The following is a 19,311-nucleotide window of genomic DNA, read 5'->3' on the forward strand; positions in this document are numbered from 1 at the left end:
CTCTACTATGTGAGAAAGAGCAACTTTTCTTAATTCCAAATCTTGGAAAACAGCCTTTAACCAGCTGCGAGCCTTTCACCAGCGAGAGGATGAAAAAGAGGATAGTTCATTTGATAGAGTGCATGCTTTCTATTTCTTTTGTCACGTACCTTAGGCGTGTCGCGGGGTTCACTCTCTTTTTTAGGAAGAACGCACAGATAGGTAGAGAACTTGGGACCAGTCTTGGCGGGCGGCATTAACAGCCTGGGACGGGAATTGGTTGTCTCCTGGTCAGGGATGGAGGTTCTGCAGCGCCCCCTGCTGCCCAGAGCCCGGGTGCGAGGCCTCTGGGGAGACACGGAACCGACCTGATCTCGAGCTCACCTGGCTATAAAAAAACAGAAATCAGAGGCTGGGCGTAGATCGCCTAGGGAAGGTTTCTGATTTAAAACGAGCGACGCATCCCGATGTGGTTCAGTTATCGCTGAAGATTAGTCTGGAGTTGAAATGGCCCAGGAAATGTAGGGACGTTATTTCCTTTGGGATGAGAGCGCGGCCAGCTCAATTCCCCACCTCCATGAGGTTTAAAATATTATCCATTTTTCTTCTTGCAACTTTGGTTTTTATAACCCACCTCAATTTCTTGATTTAAGTTTTTTTCTTTTATCTTAAATCCATACTAAATGGGACGCCAAAGCACTCTTACCTGAGAAAGTAGGGTGGAGCAGAGATTACACACATTGCTTTTTGAAGCTTGAGGTCAATTACACAAAGCACTGGGACAAATTCTAATGTAGACTTGCTGTCTCACTGGCGGTGGAACATCTCTCCTATCTGCTGACCTTACATAATTCAATAAGCAAATGTTGCAGTGTTCTTATTTTGTAAAGCGGCTGAGAAGGCCAGTCATTTGAAGAAAATATACGTTAATAAACCATCCTTATGGAGGTGGGGAAGCAAGCCTTTTATATTTATTTGAGACATGCCAGTGGCAAGCTAACTTGATATCTGCAGCAGAGATTAGTCCTTTATTGCACCTTTGAGTAGAACATGGCCACCATTTTTAAGAGGTCAGAAAGTGAACATACAGCCCTAGGATAAAATTGGAGACCAATACCCAGCCTACCAAGGCTCCAGGGTCATTTTCAGTAGCCAGAATAGAATAGCTGAATTTAACATTCAGCAGGATGCTGAGGGTAGGATCCCACTTTTACCAAAAAGATTTCTTATCATAACCCTTTTGCTCACTTCACTGTTCCATGCTCCTGTATTCCATTTGGAAATTTTATTTTATTTATTATTATTATTCATTTATTTTTGTCTTTCTGCCTTTTCTAGGGCTGCTCCCACAGCATATGGAGGTTCTCAGGCTAGTGGTCTAATCGGAGCTGTAGCCGCCGGCCTACACCAGAGCCACAGTAACGCGGGATCTGAGCTGCTGCGTCTGCGACCTACACCACAGCTCACAGGGTAATGCCGGATCCTTAACCCACTGAGCAAGGCCAGGGATCGAACCCGAAACCTCATGGTTCTTTGTCGGAATCATTAACCACTGGGCCATGATGGGAACTCCTCTATTTGGAAATTTTAAACAGACTGACTTAGGAGGACTTAGGAGGAAGTGTGTCATCTGCTATATCACTAACAAGACTTTTTTTTTTTTAAATCCTTCAATAGAACTCTTGATTCGACCATTGCTTCAAACCAAGACTTCCTTTTCCCCAACTGTTAGCAAATCTAGGACCAAGTAGTATGTCATTGGCAAGATTAACTCATTCTCAAAGTTTTTAGTTATTAAATGTGAACTACTCCAAAGCATTCGAAGGCAGTTCCTGTGAGTTTTAATTTAAAGACATTTCCTTAGCATTTACATGTGCAAAGTGCAGACTAGATACAGACAAGCCAAAGAAAAAAGTATGACAACCTTTCCACACTCAAGGAGTTTAAAATCTCATAAGGGAGAGGTAGAAATAAAATAGGGCAGGGCAATTATACTACAAATTAAAATAAATGCATAAATACATATACTCAAGGATAGAATCATGAAGAGCCAAGTGAAAGGGAGAAACAGACAATGTAAGGTTACATAAGATTGTCTAGAGGACACGAAAACCTTCATGACCCTTAAAAAATAAATGGAATAGGAGGCAGGATAAATGGGATAGAGTGGGTAATTAATTCGCACTTCCCCTCCCCCTTCCAAAATGCCAGGCATGCCCATACAGGGAATATTAAATGAATTTTGCTGTGAGTATGTGTAGGAGAGTGGTGAGATTTAGCTGGTTGTATTAGTTTTGGGCATTAATGTAGAAAATCTTGTATGTCAAGGGGAGGTAATAGGGAGCCATTGATTGTTTCAAAGCAGCAATGGTTTGATCAAAGCCACCCTGAGACTAGCATGGATTGAAGTGGCAATTGGCAACATGTGAATGAATAAATTAGGGGGCTATTGTAGCTGTCCCGCCAGGCTGAGATTAGGATGTGTAGTAGTGTAGGTCTGATGGGATGGAGTGGGGAGAGATTGGAAGAGAGAATACACAGACATAATCTATGGAAATTTGCAGCTAACTATCCATGAGGGGTTTAAAGACAAAGCAGGGTCAGAGATGGCTTGATGATTCTGAAGGATACGACTAAGGTCATGATGTCATTGTTGAAAAGAAAGGAACAAAGCGGAGGATCTGATTTTTCAGGTAATTATGATAGAGGTGTCAAGCAGGAGAGTGGAAATGCTAGTTTAAAGCTTGGGAGAATTCGACAGTGTAACCTCTGAAGGGAATTGTTATAGAGTTGTATGAGTTCATGATATTACCCCCAAGGAAGGAGTGCAAAGAGAAACAAAGGGAACCTGAGCTAGCTTTCTGAGGACATCTTTGTTTGTTTAGAGGGTCAGAAAGAAAGATTAGCAAGCAGAGAACACAGAAAAAGATAAGCAGCAGGTGGTACTAAGTAAGACAGGGTTGCCTAGAGAGAAGAGTTTCAAGAAAAGGGAAGAATCGACTCACAGTTGGCAAAAACTCAGTAAATCGAGACAAGAACTTGAGTCTAGTTTTAGTATGAGGATTCAATCCTTATATTTATTAACATCCATGCACAAAATCATTAGATTTCTCAGCAGTGTTATCTTTAAGAGAGAGCTTCTAGAAGAGAAGATGCTGTTTAGTTTTTCTTGAAGAAGTGCTTCCAAATTTGTCATGATAAAAGCAGTAATTTGTGTTTATAGAATACCTCATGGTATCATTTATACAAATTAACTTGAATCACACCTCTTTAAAGCAGATTCTGTCACTTGGCAGGTGAGGAAATTGGTACAAAGTGAAGTGAATTTCTAAAGGTTATTTAGTAAATCAATAATAGAGCTCCTGTATCCAATATAGTATTATTAGTTATCTTCCTCATACTCTACGTTAGATCTCTAGATTTATTCTTCCTACATAACTTCAAGTTTGTACCCTTTGACCACCGTCTCCTCAATTCCCCCACCTCCCAGCCCCTTAAACTATGATTCTGCTTGCTGCTTCTATGTATTTTATCTTTTTAAGATTCCACATATAAGTGAGATCATGCAGTTTTTTCTTTTTGTGTCTGGCTTATTTCACTTAGCTTAATGTCTTCAAGGTTTGACCGTGTTGTCACAAATGGCAGGATCTCCTCTGTTGAAGCTGAATATATGTATATATTTACACACACACACACACACACACACACGTTTCTTTTTCTATTCATCAGTCCATGACACTTAGGTTGTTTCCATATCCTGGCCATTTGCTGAGAAGGTAGATTTCAGGTTTTGTCATCATACACACACAAAAGGTCACTATGTGAGGAGGTGGATATGTTAATTACCTGGACTGCAGTAATCCTTTCACTATGTACAGTTGACCCTTGAACAGTGGCAGTGACTAGAGGCACTGACTTCCTGCAGAGCTGAAAATCCGTGTATAACTTTTGGCTCCCCCTTAGAACTTAACTACTATTAGCCTACTGTTGACCAGAGCCTTCCAATAATACAAACAGTTAACACATATTTTGTATGTTATATGTGTCATATAATTGTATCTTTCAATAGAGTGAGTTAGAGAAAGAAAATGCTAAGAAAATCATAAGGAAGAAAAAACATGTTCATAGTATTCTACTGTGTTTATTGATACTGTAAGCTTATGCTGTCTGTTAAAATGAATCATCGATCTGTCAGCACCTATATCAATACTGTCTTCTATGGTACAAAACACTGTAGATATTATATGTATTACTGACACTAACCATTAAAAATGAAAAAATAATGTGAAAAGGAAATTCATATTTATTTGCAGATATTCATGCATTGATAATGAAGAAGTAGCAATATGATTGCTTTATGGTAGCCTAGTGTAATCTATACAGTCACTTCATAGTAGCCTAGCCTATACGCTAAAGAAAGAACCAACGGTTAAAAAATTTCTATGGCATACAGTATTACCATGCCATATTCATAATACAGTATTAGAAACATGGGTACTTTTTTTAAAAAAACCATTTGCCTGTGATGATAGACTGACACACAGTTGCTCCATCTGAAAGAGAGAAAGGGAGAGACATACTAATGTGGTAATGTAATTCTTTGAAAGCAAAATTATAAAACAGGTAAGAAAACTAGCATGTGATTTTAAAATATATTATTTAATTATTTAAACATATTGTAATTAAATATCACTCACCTGATGCCTATGTAAGAACAGACTAGTATCTACATATATTTTATGTAGTCACGACATGCCTACCTTTTTCTTAGTTTTTTCAATATTTCTAGGCCCTGTGGTTCGTCTGAGGTTTTTCAAATTGTCACAGATCTCCAAAAGTTTTTCTAGTATATTTACTGAAAAGCTATGTGCACAAATGGACCTGCACATTTCAAACCCGTGCTACTCAGTTGTTTGTATGTGTGTATATACATGTGGGAGGGTTATCACTTGATCGGGTCAGTTAAGGGTTAGCAATCTGGGGGGCGGTGTTGCTACACACCACTTATACAAAATCTCAGCCATTTCCTCCATTTTAGGCTTCTACCTTGTCTCTACTTTCTAGGATTTCTTTTGCTTTCAATTTCTGGGTCTTTTATGATATCGGGGGATCAGCTTGCTTTTTGCTACAGGCACTCTGATTGCACTTTCCTTCTCTTCTGTTAAATCATTCACCATTCTTCCAACTTATCTCCTTTTCGTATATTGGTAAGTGGGGTGATAAATATCTTCTGGTTTTCAAGAAAGATGAAATTTGTGTTTTGTGTCTTTGTTATTTAGGGAGATAATTTTGGAGAGGTGATGGGGTGAGAGAAAGGCCTTTATTCCATCATCTGGAAATCAAATATCCCTACAGTTGTGTTTTAGGTGTTCATTTAAGCCTGAATGAAAACAGTATTAACAGAACCAAGATTGTAGAAGGAAGACTATTCTTACTTAGGACTGATCTGATAGGAGTAGATAGTGATCTATACAGTGTGATTTGAGGATCATCTGAAGTCCCCCACCTAAAACGATCTTAGTACCACACTTCCTAAATTGAACTGGTATAGAAAATTTTGAAGAAGAATAGAATGAGTTGAAAGGGATTTCGTCTAATCCAGTATCTTATTTTACCGCTTGAGAAACTGAAGATGAAGGTTGACATCAAATTCACAGCTGCCCCAGGCCCTCTGAAATCTTCAGTTTCCTTTGACGGTGCTGTTTACACTGTGGCCTTGTTTGGATTAAGCATTTCTCTCTGCCTTAAAGAAATTTTAGATGCATTTGCTCCTAGGAGGAGCAACACAGGAAATTACTAATAAGTATTAACTCATTATGATAGTCAATTAACTTATCATTTCTATTGGACTACTGATGGCAGATCAACTTGAAAAAGTTTGTTAGCTAAGTAGGAGGATTAAGAATGGGGGCAGAAGAGAAAAGATAAGACTATCTCAAGGTGCAATTGAACCCCTGCCAAATATCATTTATAGTTTCCTTGCTCCCTCTCTCTCTGTCTCTCTCTCTCTTTAATATCAAAGAGGTGAAGGGATCCTGGCCATTTTCTGAGGATTAGGTCAGAACTTTCAGGATTTTTCATTACTGTGCTGTGATAGAAAATGTTTGTGTGTTTGTGTTTGCTCTTTATAAAACTCCATAGGAAATGTAATGGGAGAAAGACAGCTGTTTTTACTCTCTGCTCTTTATAGGAAGGAATACTTTCAACTTCCTGGCTCAGGATTAAGATCAACCCCTCCAGGTGATCAGCACTACATAGTATAGGAGTTCCCCAGATGGTGCAGTAGGTTAAGAATCCAGTTGCACCAGCTTGATTGCTACGGAGGCATGGGTTTAATTACCAGGCCAGTGCAGTGGGTTAAAGATCTGGCATTGCCACAGCTGTGGCATAGGTGTCCCTGGCCTGGGAACTTCCCATTTAAAAAAAAAAAAATCCACTACACGGTAACAGTCTGGGAGTGGAGACAGATTAGTGGCCTGTGCAGGGTGAACACAGAGGAATCTGGACCCAGATAGAAGGTCTAGAGTTGGGAACTATGAGTGGCCAACATCACACTTACGCATAAGAGGCTCAGCAGTGACTTTATGAAAATAATTAGGAATGTTATAACATTTGTCTTTAATTTAGCATCCAGGTCAGAGATATTTGTCTACACTTATCTAGTAAAAAAACTTCCCCCATTCAAAAGAATACTCCCTCTTTCCTTTGTACTATTAAGGTATGGATTTCATCCTAGATCTTTTTGAAAAATGAGATCTAAATGTCCACAAATGTGTAATAAGGAAAGAGCATGTTAGTACTAAATACTTTACACCCGTTTTGTATTTATAAATACATTTGGTCAAACAGGACTGATGCATATGGATTCACTGTTGAAAAGTAGGTCGCAGGGTGATGAGATGGGAGCAAGAGTCTAAGAACTTCAGGTTTTGACTTTGGATATGGATGAAATGATAGAAAACCAGATCCTTTTGCTTTCAGTAACATTAGAGGATTACCTGTCTATCTATCTAATTGATAGTGACTTCTTTTGGTTCATTACAGGTTTTTGATTTTACCATTGAATTCATTTTGTCTCAATTCGCGTTCAATTAAAGACTGAATTTGGAATTCCCGTAGTGGTGCAGTGGTTAACGAATCCGACTAGGAACCATGAGGTTTTGGGTTTGATCCCTGGCCTTGCTCAGTGGGTTAAGGATCCAGAGTTGCCGTGAGCTGTGATGTAGGTTGCAGATGCGGCTCGGATACCACGTTGCTGTGGCTCTGGCGTAGGCCAGTGGCTACAGCTCTGATTAGACCCCTAGCCTGGGAACCTCCGTATACCACGGGTGCAGTCCTAGAAAAGGCGCAAAAAGACCAAAAAAAAAAAAAAAAAGAATTATAGACTGAATTTGTATTTCACCTTTAATTTCATTGTCACTAATCTTCCTGAAATAACAAAAATTCATTTTAAAAAGTATTGAGTTTAATGACTTTTTTTTTTTTTTGGTCTTTTTGCTATTTCTTGGGCCACTCCCATGGCATAAGGAGGTTCCCAGGCTAGAGGTCTAATCAGAGCTGTAGCCACTGGCCTATGCCAGAGCCACAGCAACGCGGGATCTGAGCCACATCTGCAACCTACACCACAGCTCACGGCAACGCTGGATCCTTAACCCACTGAGCAAGGCCAGGGATCTAATCTGCAACCTCATGGTTCCTAGTTGGATTCGTTAACCACTGAGCCACAATGGGAACTCCAATAAATTACTATTTTTGAAGATAAGCTTAATTATTAACCATACAGCTTATTGATTCTAAGATGTAGCCTCTATATGTCCTCAGATTATCATGACAAAATGTCACTTTATGGAAGATAAAATCAAGAGAATATTCATAGATTACTTTTTTGTGATGTAACTAAGACTTGAATGTGATTAAGCAGAAATCTCCTTTGAAAGAAGAATGATTGTTTATGTTACTTTAATTTCTGATAATTAACTTGTATTAAAGCATTCATGACATTTTTTAATAGAAGAATTATTCCCAATTCCCCTCCACCACTACTTCCACACATTATTATACATGACCAAGGGTATTCTTTAGTCTGACAGGAAAATGTGTCTGTTCCCTTCAGTCTTAAAGATTTAAGCACACATGCATCTATGCCTCCAACAGATAGATATTCATCAGCCATGTACTAACAGCCAGCCATATAGAAGTACAAAGAGACAGTCTTTGCTCTTAAGTGTGTCACAGTGTTTTTGAGGATACTGGCATGAAAGCAGACAATTAGAAAGCAATACAATAGTCAGTTCAATGGAGTTACACACAAAATGCAGTTCCTGGCAACAGAAACATCTAAGTCCTAGAAGGCAATCGCTTGAATGCTTTTTTGGGGCACATGTGTTTAAAAAGCATCATCAAGAAACTCATGTAGAGAATGGTTAGGGCTCCTCACCTCTGCTCCGCATCATCAAGAAACTCATGTAGAGAATGGTTAGGGCTCCTCACCTCTGCTCCCAGTGACTTTTAGAGGGAGCAACACACTATTAAATGGCTTTGTTGCTTTTTTGGTCCTCACTGCCAAAGGGTCTGGCAGAGCTTTCATGAGTGGGATGACAGGGAAAGCGATGAAGAGTGGGGACTGGAGCTTCCCTCCAACAACAGCTTCTTACCTCTGACTTAGTCATTAGGGAATATACTAAAATTAGCATATGTCTAATAGGTTTATTAAAGTGATACATGGAGAATTCTGAATATAACACTGGCCAATAGAAACTCTCAGAGAATTAATTACTGTGGAGACCCAAATATCTCTCTAGACTTGTAAATGCTTCAATCTCTACATTTTAACTCTTTTCTGGGATGAGCATCTCTAGACAGGAAAATGATGCTTTCATGGTTCTGAAATAGAATGCCTTGTCTTGCTGGCTTGGTTGCTACTGTGATGATGCATTGCTGAGCTGTACATGGTGTTGAGAGAGGCAGGCACAGCAGCAGGTGGTGTGGGACATGGGACTACCCCTAACACTGTTCCCGCTACACTAGACAGCCAAACTGACTGGGCTGCCTTCCTCTAGCCTTGCACACTGGTATCCTAGAGGCTACTGAAGTTCAGAGTGTCCCCCCACTCCACTTCTTCCCCTCCACAAGTACACACAGTAAGAGATTTTCAAAATGTGGTTTTGATGACATTATCAAGGCTGTCAAATGCCCTTTCCTTCTTCTAAGCACACTCACATAAGCATAGCGTGTAGCTGTCAGATGTCTCCAGAGGCAGCCACATTGACTGACAGGTCCTGCTTGCCAGGGAGACCATGGGGCTTGTCTATTTTTTGACTTTTCAGCTCTGACTTTCTTGTCCTTTGTCAGTGCCCGCTGCTTCCCACCTTCACTTCCAATAATCACATCCCCAATACGGTCACTAACACGGTGGCTGCTGTCTAACACTTGTTCCCCCTCCTCTGTGCTTTTCTCATGACTTATCTTCTGTGGCTCCTTCTGCCTTTCTTGCCCTTCACAGAAGGACAAACTGCTTCCAGCTGGTGGGCACATTTGGTTTCTTCAGTGTGGTAAACTGATTAGTCAAACAATTGGACTGTTATTCTTATGGCTTTGGCTCACATTGTTCATGGTGTTACTTTGCTCGCTTGCTTGCTTGCTAGATGGAATAAGTAGCTGGTTAATTCTTCATGTAAATAAAAGATGTGAGGTGGCTTCTTTAATAATGTTCATTTGTTGCTGAGTACTATAGAGCTTGTGATTCAATCCGAAGAGCCGTTTTAGAAACTGTTTTTATAGAACCAAAGCATTCCAACACTTAAAGTAAGCGTATATTTTAATAATATCATTTTAATTTGCAACTTGCTATTCATTTTTCTTACTCCCTGGAGACCATATGGTAAAGTTGAAAGACCCTAGGAGAGAACCTCTGACCTCTCGTTTTCTAATTCCCTTTCAGTGATGTTAAGGAAGTTAACATTCTGACTGAGTCACTTTATCTGTAGACTTAGCATCAGTTGACAAGTATTTTTGAACAGATACTTCACTGTTTTAGGCACTGTAGAGGTGGATAAGAAGTACAAAAAATAAGATAGGAAGCATGGAACATTTATTCTCAAACAGGGAATGTGATTATCAAAGGAGACAATAATCAAGGAGACAAAAATCAAGGAGAGAAAGAAATGGTTTCAGAAAGGATCAAAAGACAGCATTTCAGAATGAATAGAACCTTGCAATTAAGACCTTCTAGTTAGACCAGAACCTCCTAGTCATTACTCTGTGAAACTTTACCGTCTGTTTCCAGAGGTGTAATGTAAGCTGGACTACAGAAGGTAGGAAGGATTTAAATTGGCGAAGGGCCAGAGTAAGAGTATGCCCAGGGCTAGAAGCAAAAAGAATATCCCAGAGTCAGGTGTAGTAGGATCAAGAAACCAGAACAACTTGGTTGGGCAGCAATGTGTAGCTTGACTAACAGGCCTCTCTCCTAAGCCTTCCACCTGCTGACCAAGGGAGAAAAAAATTGACCAAATGTTCCATCTGTCATTTAAATTAGTTTTTAAAATGCTGTTTTGTTTTTTGCATGCTAAACACTTTTCTCATTCTGAAAGTGAATTAAGCAATCAATAAATTAAGCAATTAAGTTAATTAAGCAATCAAACAATTATGTGAGTTAACAAGGAAGGAAGGCTTGCCCTACATTATGGCAAAGATTTGGTCAACTAGGACAGTGTTTCCCTGTGCTGTGAGCTGGTGCCTAAGGGACCTTGGTTTGCTGATTCCTCCTCGAAATCTCCAAAAGAGGTCAGAATCTCTTTATGGTCTGCATGTCGCCCCCCACACCCCTGCCACCCACTCCCCCAGTCCAGGCACTCTAGAGAGATGCTATGAGGTTATGTAATAATGCTATGCTATAAATTTCATTGATTTTAGTTTGATAGTATAAAGTGAATTTTCTTTTTAAGAAATACTCTCTCACTTGGGTAAAATTGCTCAGGCTCTGGAAAGCCACGCCCCTTCCCTCACTAGTCTTTGTAACTTCTGTGCAATGGAGGAGGGGAGCCTCTGCCTCCCTGGAGGGGTGAATGGGTGGTGTCCTCTTGACAGTTCTGGTCTCTGGGCAGTATTCATTGTCTGCTCGGGTGTTGCTTGTCAATGGCAGTGACTTGATCTTGGCTGACTTGCCTTTGTCACACAGATGTACTCCCTGGCATATAGGGTTTCAGCTCAGCTCCTGCAGGCTGCGGAGCTGGGTGCCTGTACTATCCTCTGGCCAGCTCCAGCACCAGCGGTCATCCCAAGTCTTGGGGCAGGCTCCCGGGTTCTCAGTGCAGAGGCCACACTACATGGGAGCTGAGGGTAGCTTGAGAAAACCCACACCATCCCTTCCTTAACCAGGCCAGTCTGCTTCAGATCCCCACATCAAACAAGTGAGGCAAGAATCCCCTGTCCCAGGGCTTCTCCACCTTATTATATCCACATCTTGACTTTTAATTCCCTTCTGTTACTTTTTTCTTCTCTCAGGATAGTAAGCATTGTGGCTTTGCTGTCAAAAGCAGGGGAGCTACCCTGTCTGCATGTCGAGAGCACTCAGTGGTCAGGTTCCTTCAGATTTAGAGAAGTAAAGGAACTGAGCCAATTCTTCTTAAAGACAATTTCCCTTTTCCCAAATTCTGCTTGCACAATCCCATTTTTCTTGCAAAAAAAGCTGAAAATTACCTCAATCTTTCTCCATGTGCTCCTCAAAAATGTATCTTCTCCATTTCCCCCTAAACAACACCCACCCAACTCCATACTGCTCCCCACACCCCTTGGGCAGCAAGCTGTTCCCAGTTAATCAGGGCCAAGATCTTGTATTGGGAAAGGCAAAGGAGAAAAGCACCTAGCTAATTTTACCAAAAAAATCCTTGATGGTATAGGAATACCCTTGATAGTACAGAAATGAGCAGAATAATATGTTTATAGGACAATGAAGAATAAATCTGAGGAGTAAGGAAAAGTTTAGTTAGGGAGGGTGAGGCAGACTGTCAACATCCCTAAAAATCAGCTGGAGGATTCTGGTTTGTTTTTATTTTTGTTTTGAAGAGAAGTGTGACAGTAAAAGCAGAGTTTAAGACGCGTAAGAGGCTGGAGATGGCTGTGGGGTATAAAGAGGAAATCAGGAGCTGCACGAAGCACTGGAAAGAGGAGTCAGGCCCTGGATTGAACCCCAGTTCAGCATTTTACTCTGTGTGTTACCTTGAGCAATTGTTTTGAGCTCAGTTTTCTTATTTATGAAACAGAAAATAATACCTGTTTCATAGCAATGTTATGAGAATTGGATATAACAGTGCATGAGAAACGTATGTATATACCAGATACCCAGGCAAGTTTAGTTGCCTTCTTCTCTTCCAGAAAGCTGTTGTACTAATGCAACCATGATGTGTTAATGATCTAGAGAACAGCATTGGCAATGAGAATTGGAAAAAACAATCTGGTACAGAAATATTCCAAAGGAGAAGCTCAGAACTTTGTGACTGACAGGATCAAGACAGTGAGTCACAGATGACCTTGAAATTGTGAAGCCTGAATAACTCGCCTGAGATGCAAATGTTAGGAAAGGGAGCTGGTTTAAGGGCGAATGTGAATTGGGGCATTTTAGGGTGACCAGAGGACAGATAGTTGTACATATGGGACCTGAGGTCAAGTGAGAGGATAGGGCCAGGAATGATATGGAAACTCTATTGAATAGATAATTATTGAGTAGATACTCTGTATGGGGCACTGGCTAATGACAAATAAAGCATGACCTTAGCATCCAGGAATGTGGGCAGTGGTGGCACATATGAAGGGATATTTACTAATACTCTATTTTTTTATAAAAAGAATTTAGATAATCATAAAATAGGTTTAAGATACATGTAGTATAGGATAACCAATTTAAAATCTAAGTGAAAAATGATTTAGGAGAAGGGGAAAGACTGTGGAATATCTGAAATAGGTTAGTGATGGTAACTGTGCATTTTTAGATCTAAGCTAAATTCCTGGATACCCTGGGCCACACACACACACAAAGAGTTAAGTAGCTTATATTATTAGATCAAGGGAAGCAAACTCATCTGGAGAGTTTGATACACAATCCTAGGATGACTTTAACACTTGAATCCTCATAAAAGGTATAATAGATACTTTAATGGAAAAATATTTTTAACCCTTTAAAGGCAGTTTTTTTGGTTTTGGAGTTTTTTGGGTTTTTTTTTTTTTTTTTTTTTTTTTGTCTTTTTAGGGCTTAACCCTCAGCATATAGAAGTTCCCAGGCTTAGGGGTCCAATTGGGGCTATAGCCGCCAGCCTACACCATAGCCACAGCAAGATCTAAGCTATGTCTTCGACCCACACCACAGCTCATGGCAGCGCCAGATCCTTTAATCTGTTGAGCAAGGCCAGGGATCAAACCCTTGTCCTCATGGATACTAGTCAGGTTTGATACCACTGAGTCACAGTGGGAAAAGCAATTTTAAAGGAAACGTAATAACCCTTTAAAAATATCAATCTTCGATAAAAGAAAAGGCATGACATCAAATAGTCACTGGTAAAGGCATTTTACAGGTTTTATTTATAGTGATTCAGGTAAGTCACTTCCTAGAGATCAGATTTTAAGTGGTAATAAAATGTAGAGAACGTAAATGTCCCTTAGCCTGCCCGGCTCAATCATGTTATTTCAACTTTGCTTTTGGCAGGGCTAGTGTGACAAGTGTTTACAGGCTTCCTAGTCTGGGATCATTGATCCGGGATAGCCCCACTGTTTTTATGTGGAAGTATCCCACCTTTAGTGTGCATAGGAATTGCAGAGGACGGTCATTTAAAATACATATTCCTGGAGTTCCCATTGTGGCTCAGTGCCTTAAGAACCCGACATAATGTCTTAGAGGTTGCAGGTTTGATCCCTGACCTCCCTCAGTGGGTTAAGGACCCGGTGTTGCCATAAGTTGCAGCATAGGTCTCATGCTGCTCAGATTTGACCCCTATCCTGGGAACTTCCATATGCTGCAGGTATGGCTATTTAAAAAAAGAAAGGAAAAAAAATTCCAAGGCCCCACCCCTGAGAGATTCAGGGACCCAGAAATCTGAATTTTAACAATTACTCCAAGTGATCTTGAGGCAGGTGGTCCTCAGATGAGTCAGATGAGGAGTCAGATGAGTTGATGGCACAGTTGTGAAAACTGAGAAGAGTTCCTTGTATTTTTGCCTCTCACGAGAATGGAGCAAAGGATTGCCTTTGGGTGCACCAAAATATCTTGTATTTTTGCCTCTCACGAGAATGGAGCAAATATTTCTCAGGAGGAATTTTTATCTGCTAAAATGCTTGGGCAAGTACTAAGAACCCAAAGTTTTTTTCATAAAGCATGAAAAAATGTTTTTGGCTTTAGATGTATGGTCAGCGTCTCAGCTTGGGCTGTCATAACAAAGGATCATAACCTCGGTGGCTTAAACAACAGAAACTTATTCTCTCACAGTCCTGGAAGCTGAGAGTCTGCGATCATGGTGTCAGTGTATGGTCAGGTTCTGGCGAACGGAGCACTTCCTGATTTGTAGATGACTGCCTTCTCATTGTGCCCTCACAAGGGTGGGGGGGTGTGGGTTGGGGAGAGCAAGCTCTCTCTCTTCTCTTGAATAAGTTTCTCTTCTTCAAGGGCACTGATTCCACCAAGAAGGCTCTAGCCTTATAACCTCATCTGAACCTAATTTCCTCATTAGTTTCCTCATCAGGCCTCATTTCCTGATACCATATTAGGGATTTGGGCTTCACCATATGGATTTGTTGGGGGGTGGGGGAGACAAGATTTAGTCCGTAGCAGTCATATATTACCAGCCATCCATATCAGCCATGAAGGAGCTCACACATGGTGCTTGTGGAGCAATTGATTTAGGTTGGTGGTACTCCAATGCTTTTACCAGAAAGAAGGCCCTACCCAGTGTTTCATTGCAGTGCTGAGTGAGTCAACGCATTGGTTGGGGATCTAAAGGTAAGAATATGTCTGGCAAAATGATTTTAGTGTCAGCATTACTGAAGTTAAGCATCCTTCTCCATTCACCCTCATGCTTTCCTTCTCTCTCATGTTGGAGGAGAATAGGTCTTCAAGACCAGCTGAGATTGCGGCCGTGTTTATGGGCTCCGGATGAATTGATTGTGACTCATACCATTTTATCAGTCCAGATTAATGAAGCTTATCTGAATACTGTAAGGAAAGTTTAAAAAAAGAAAGACACTTCTTATGTGGATTCACCATGAAGACGAGTAGCATTGTCAGTACTTTTCTTTTGAAATAGCAGTATTTATTTGTTCTATTTGAAAAATCTGACTTCACCCTTAATTCAGTGTTAGAATCTTTTCAAGACAAAATCGAAATTACTTGTGTAACTTGTGTTCTATAGTACTAAAATCCTACACCAGCTCAGATACACAAAATGGAGGTATAGATTCCAAAAGAAAAAGAAATACCAATAAAAAACTTTAAGATACTAAGAAATGTAAAGAAAAATATTATGGGAGTTCCCGTCATGGCTCATCGGAAACAATCCAACTAGGAACCATGAGGTTGCAGGTTTGATCCCTGGCCTTGCTCATGGGTTAAGGATCTGGAATTGCTGTGAGCTGTGGTGTAGGTTGCAGATGTGGCTCAGATCTGGCGATGCTGGAGCTGTGGCATAGGCCAACGGCTACAGCTCTGATTGGACCCCTAGTCTGGGAACCTCCATATGCTGTTGGTGTGGCCCTAAAAAGACAAAAAGAAAAAAAGAAAATTATGAAAGAATCACTTTCTGATATTTTAAGATCACTTTCTTTTAGTGGGAAGAGGTAGGGTTTGTATAAGCAGTTTTATTTATAATTAGCAATCATTAGATTAAAAAAGCCCTATTCCATTAAGATGTAACACTTTTTTTTTTTTTTCTTTACAGGGCTGCAGGTATAGCATATGGAGGTTCCCAGGCTAGGGGTAGAATCGAAGCTACAGCTGCTGGCCTATGCCACAGCCATAGCAACTCGGGATCCGAGCTGTGTCTGTGACCTACCCTACAGCTCATGGCAATGCCAGATCCTTAACCCATTGAGTGATGCCAGGGATCAAACTTGCATCCTTGTGGATAATAGGTTCACTTCCGCTGAGCCACAATGGGAAATCCTGTAACACTTTAATGATGAATTTAGTTTCCCCAAAATAATCCAGCTGATGTAGATTAGAGTTCTGCAGACATATATATTTCTTTTGGAACCCATACCTCCATTAGGTTTAACTCATATAAAAGACAAAAATCCCAGATTTTTTAAAAAGGAAGTTGTCTTAAGCATTTCAAATGTTAGGACTGAGTTAAGGTAAAGATGCAGATATGTTCTTATAGTAATAACCATTGAAATATTAAAAATCACAATGTTAAAATTACATTGATTATTTAGCATCATTTTTCAGAGACTCAGAACTTCCAAAAAAGCCTTTTATTCATGAGATCATGAGGAAAATCTGGAGCTCTTTATAAATGTACATTTTACACCTGAGGTAAGGAAGCCCAAGGAAATGAAATTATTTACCCAGCATCACAGAAACTCAAATGTGAACTGAAATTGTTGTGCACATCAGTTAATTACATGACTTTTATAATACAGCTAAATCTCAACTAACATGGTGGGTGTTAGGATTTATTCCTTCTGAATGTCATTTCCTTCCTTCCTTCTCCCTTCCTCTGTCCCTCCTTTTCTCACTCCCTCCCTCCCTTCCTTCATTTTTTGATTGTGCCAAGAGCATGCAGAAGTCCTCCAGCCAGGAATCACACCCTCACCGCATCAGTGACAGCTGCCCTATTCTTGCTGCTAGGCCACAAAGAAACTCAGTGAATGTCATTTTCTGTTGAACAGGAACTCTTGGTCTGAAGGGCTTCCAGCTACTCTCAGGGTTCAAGCAACCCATGTAAGGTACAGGTGTAAATTTCAGGCGAGTCGTTAGCAACTGAGCTGGCTGTCCTCAAGTCACAGATCTGCGCTGGGTTCTGTGTACTCCAGAAATGACCAGATATGTGGGAGGAAGCAATAGGCCCTAATATTCTACAGCTGGTTTTTGTTGTTGTTGCCGCTGCTGATCAGGTCCATGGAGGAAAGCCCATCCCTGAGGCGCAAGACAGTGATGCGAGAGAAGGGTCGGCGTCAGGCTGTTCGTGGCCCGGCCTTCATGTTCAATGACCGAGGCACCAGCCTCACAGCCGAGGAAGAACGCTTCCTCGACGCAGCTGAGTATGGCAACATCCCCGTGGTGCGAAAGATGCTGGAGGAATCCAAGACGCTGAACGTCAATTGCGTAGACTACATGGGCCAGAACGCGCTTCAGCTGGCTGTGGGCAACGAGCACCTGGAGGTGACTGAATTGCTGCTGAAGAAGGAGAACCTGGCGCGCATAGGCGACGCCCTGCTGCTTGCCATCAGCAAGGGCTACGTGCGCATCGTGGAAGCCATTCTCAACCACCCCGGTTTCGCGGCCAGCAAGCGCCTGACCCTGAGCCCCTGTGAGCAGGAGCTGCAGGACGACGACTTCTACGCCTACGACGAGGACGGCACGCGCTTCTCCCCTGACATCACCCCCATCATCCTGGCGGCGCACTGCCAGAAATACGAGGTGGTGCACATGCTGCTGATGAAGGGCGCCAGGATCGAGCGGCCGCATGACTATTTCTGCAAGTGTGGGGACTGCACAGAGAAGCAGAGGCACGACTCGTTCAGCCACTCACGCTCGAGGATCAATGCCTACAAGGGGCTGGCCAGCCCAGCGTACCTGTCTTTGTCCAGCGAGGACCCTGTGCTCACCGCCCTGGAGCTCAGCAACGAGCTGGCCAAATTGGCAAACATAGAGAAGGAGTTCAAGGTAAGCTGTGCACTCTACCCTGGCTTCCCTGCGCGATCTTCCACTTCCCGACTGCAGCCTAACGCTTTCTGTAGTTTGCTCCTGAATGAGTTTTGCAAGAGATTGGGAACGTCGTTCGGATATGATACGATGATGATTTTCCCTGCTCAGCATAGGGCTGTGATAAATTCGCTGTGGGGATAGGTATATACTGAATCAGAGAGCTATAATTATGGTGCTGCTCCATGTTCTGGATAAGCCTTAAGTAGAAAGTGAGACTTGTCTTTTGTTAAAGGATGTGTGATCTCCCGTCCAAATTCTTCCTCTTCTCTAGTTAGTTGTGTGGTAGCACCCACTACAGAAATAGCATTAGTTTTGCATGCACTCTTTATTGGCTCAAACATTTTTAATATTCCTTTTCAAATATTTTATATTCGAAAGTCAAAAGGCTAATATAAAATTCCAAATGGATTGCTTAAAGTCATTTTATTTATGAGAAAAAATGGCTCTCCGTGAAATCCACAGTATTCAGAATAGTGAGCCACAGACAACATTTCAATCAGGAATACAAACTACAGACACGAGTTCAATCAGGAATACAAGCAAAGTGGTTTGTTTTAATATATTTTATTTTTTATGAGTAAACTTTTTTTCTGGACATCATCTTTAGTCAAGCAGTATTATTTATTTCTGTAAAAATTATACATTAAGAATAGAACATTTTTTAATTCAATTGTTATGTCCTGCTGTGGATTTTTGGATGGCTCTACCTATTAAATCTGAGGCAAAAAGGAGATTTTTGTAGATCTGGTGAGAGTCAGACTGTTTTTTCAGCAGGTTTTCGCCTCCTGCTATCTGCCTAAGGTGATTGTAGACATAAATTCCTTGAATTATTTTGAGTTAATCTTCTTTTGGTTTAATAATTATTCTTTTTCAGATTTTATTGCAGTTTTTCATACTTAGAGTTACACAAATGCTATTAGAAGTATAATTCAAGTGAAGTTGTTAAAAGAAAAAGATAGTCAAGTTTTCTTCAAGGGTCCATTCTATATACACCAGATTCCTTAGATATTCATTAGCCCTCATCTTGTCCTGGTGGAGATCTGGCCTTAGTATAACTTTATTTGTTATTTCACCAGGTTCTTTCTGATATAAAAGCTACACATATTTATTATAAAAATTTTGGAAAATGAGGGGAAATACAAAGAAGAAAGTACATATCGCCTATGTCTGCTCCCTTTGAAGAGATTCATTATGTGTTATTTGTAAAGCCTTATATCTTTAGACCTAAAATGAGCTTTTTTTTTTGACAGAACTCAGGTAGAGCAAATTTAAAATGACAGATTCCATTTAAAGGGAATAGAAAAGCGTTCAGATAAAAGCCTAAATGTCACTTTACTTCAATATAGTCATAAAAAATGTAATTGTAAATTTGTTAATTCACTATTCCAAGTGTCACTCAAACCTTGTTTTTAGGCATTTTGCTT

The 19,311-nt window shown here is 40.7% G+C and overlaps 2 protein-coding genes across 17 annotated transcripts in view; one reads left to right on the plus strand and one right to left on the minus strand.

The window, feature by feature from the left end:
* The window catches only part of LOC146400971 (uncharacterized), a 168,020-nt gene extending 167,770 nt beyond the window's left edge, over nt 1-250 (minus strand). For all 3 annotated transcript variants that reach the window (XR_014813092.1, XM_084973042.1, XM_084973041.1), the window contains exon 1: nt 150-250. Coding sequence is in view for 2 of the 3 variants with exons in the window: in XM_084973042.1 (XP_084829168.1) it covers nt 150-236 (87 nt within the window). In the remaining variant the exon portion in view is untranslated. The remainder of the gene's footprint in view (nt 1-149) is intronic.
* TRPC3 (transient receptor potential cation channel subfamily C member 3) overlaps nt 1-19,311 on the plus strand; it is a 77,638-nt gene that overhangs the window by 1,366 nt on the left and 56,961 nt on the right. For 8 of the 14 annotated variants that reach the window (XM_084970976.1, XM_084970973.1, XM_084970974.1 and 5 more), the window contains one exon: nt 17,074-17,845. In XM_084970976.1, coding sequence (XP_084827102.1) covers nt 17,074-17,845 — 772 coding nt within the window. 14 annotated transcript variants of the gene reach the window in all.

This window comes from Sus scrofa, chromosome 8 (genome assembly GCF_054392235.1).
Source record: "Sus scrofa isolate SSC_HxYL_T2T_F1_AM1 chromosome 8, Sscrofa_HxYL_maternal_Yorkshire_Landrace_v2.0, whole genome shotgun sequence".
In the NCBI taxonomy this organism is placed as follows: Eukaryota; Metazoa; Chordata; class Mammalia; order Artiodactyla; family Suidae; genus Sus; species Sus scrofa.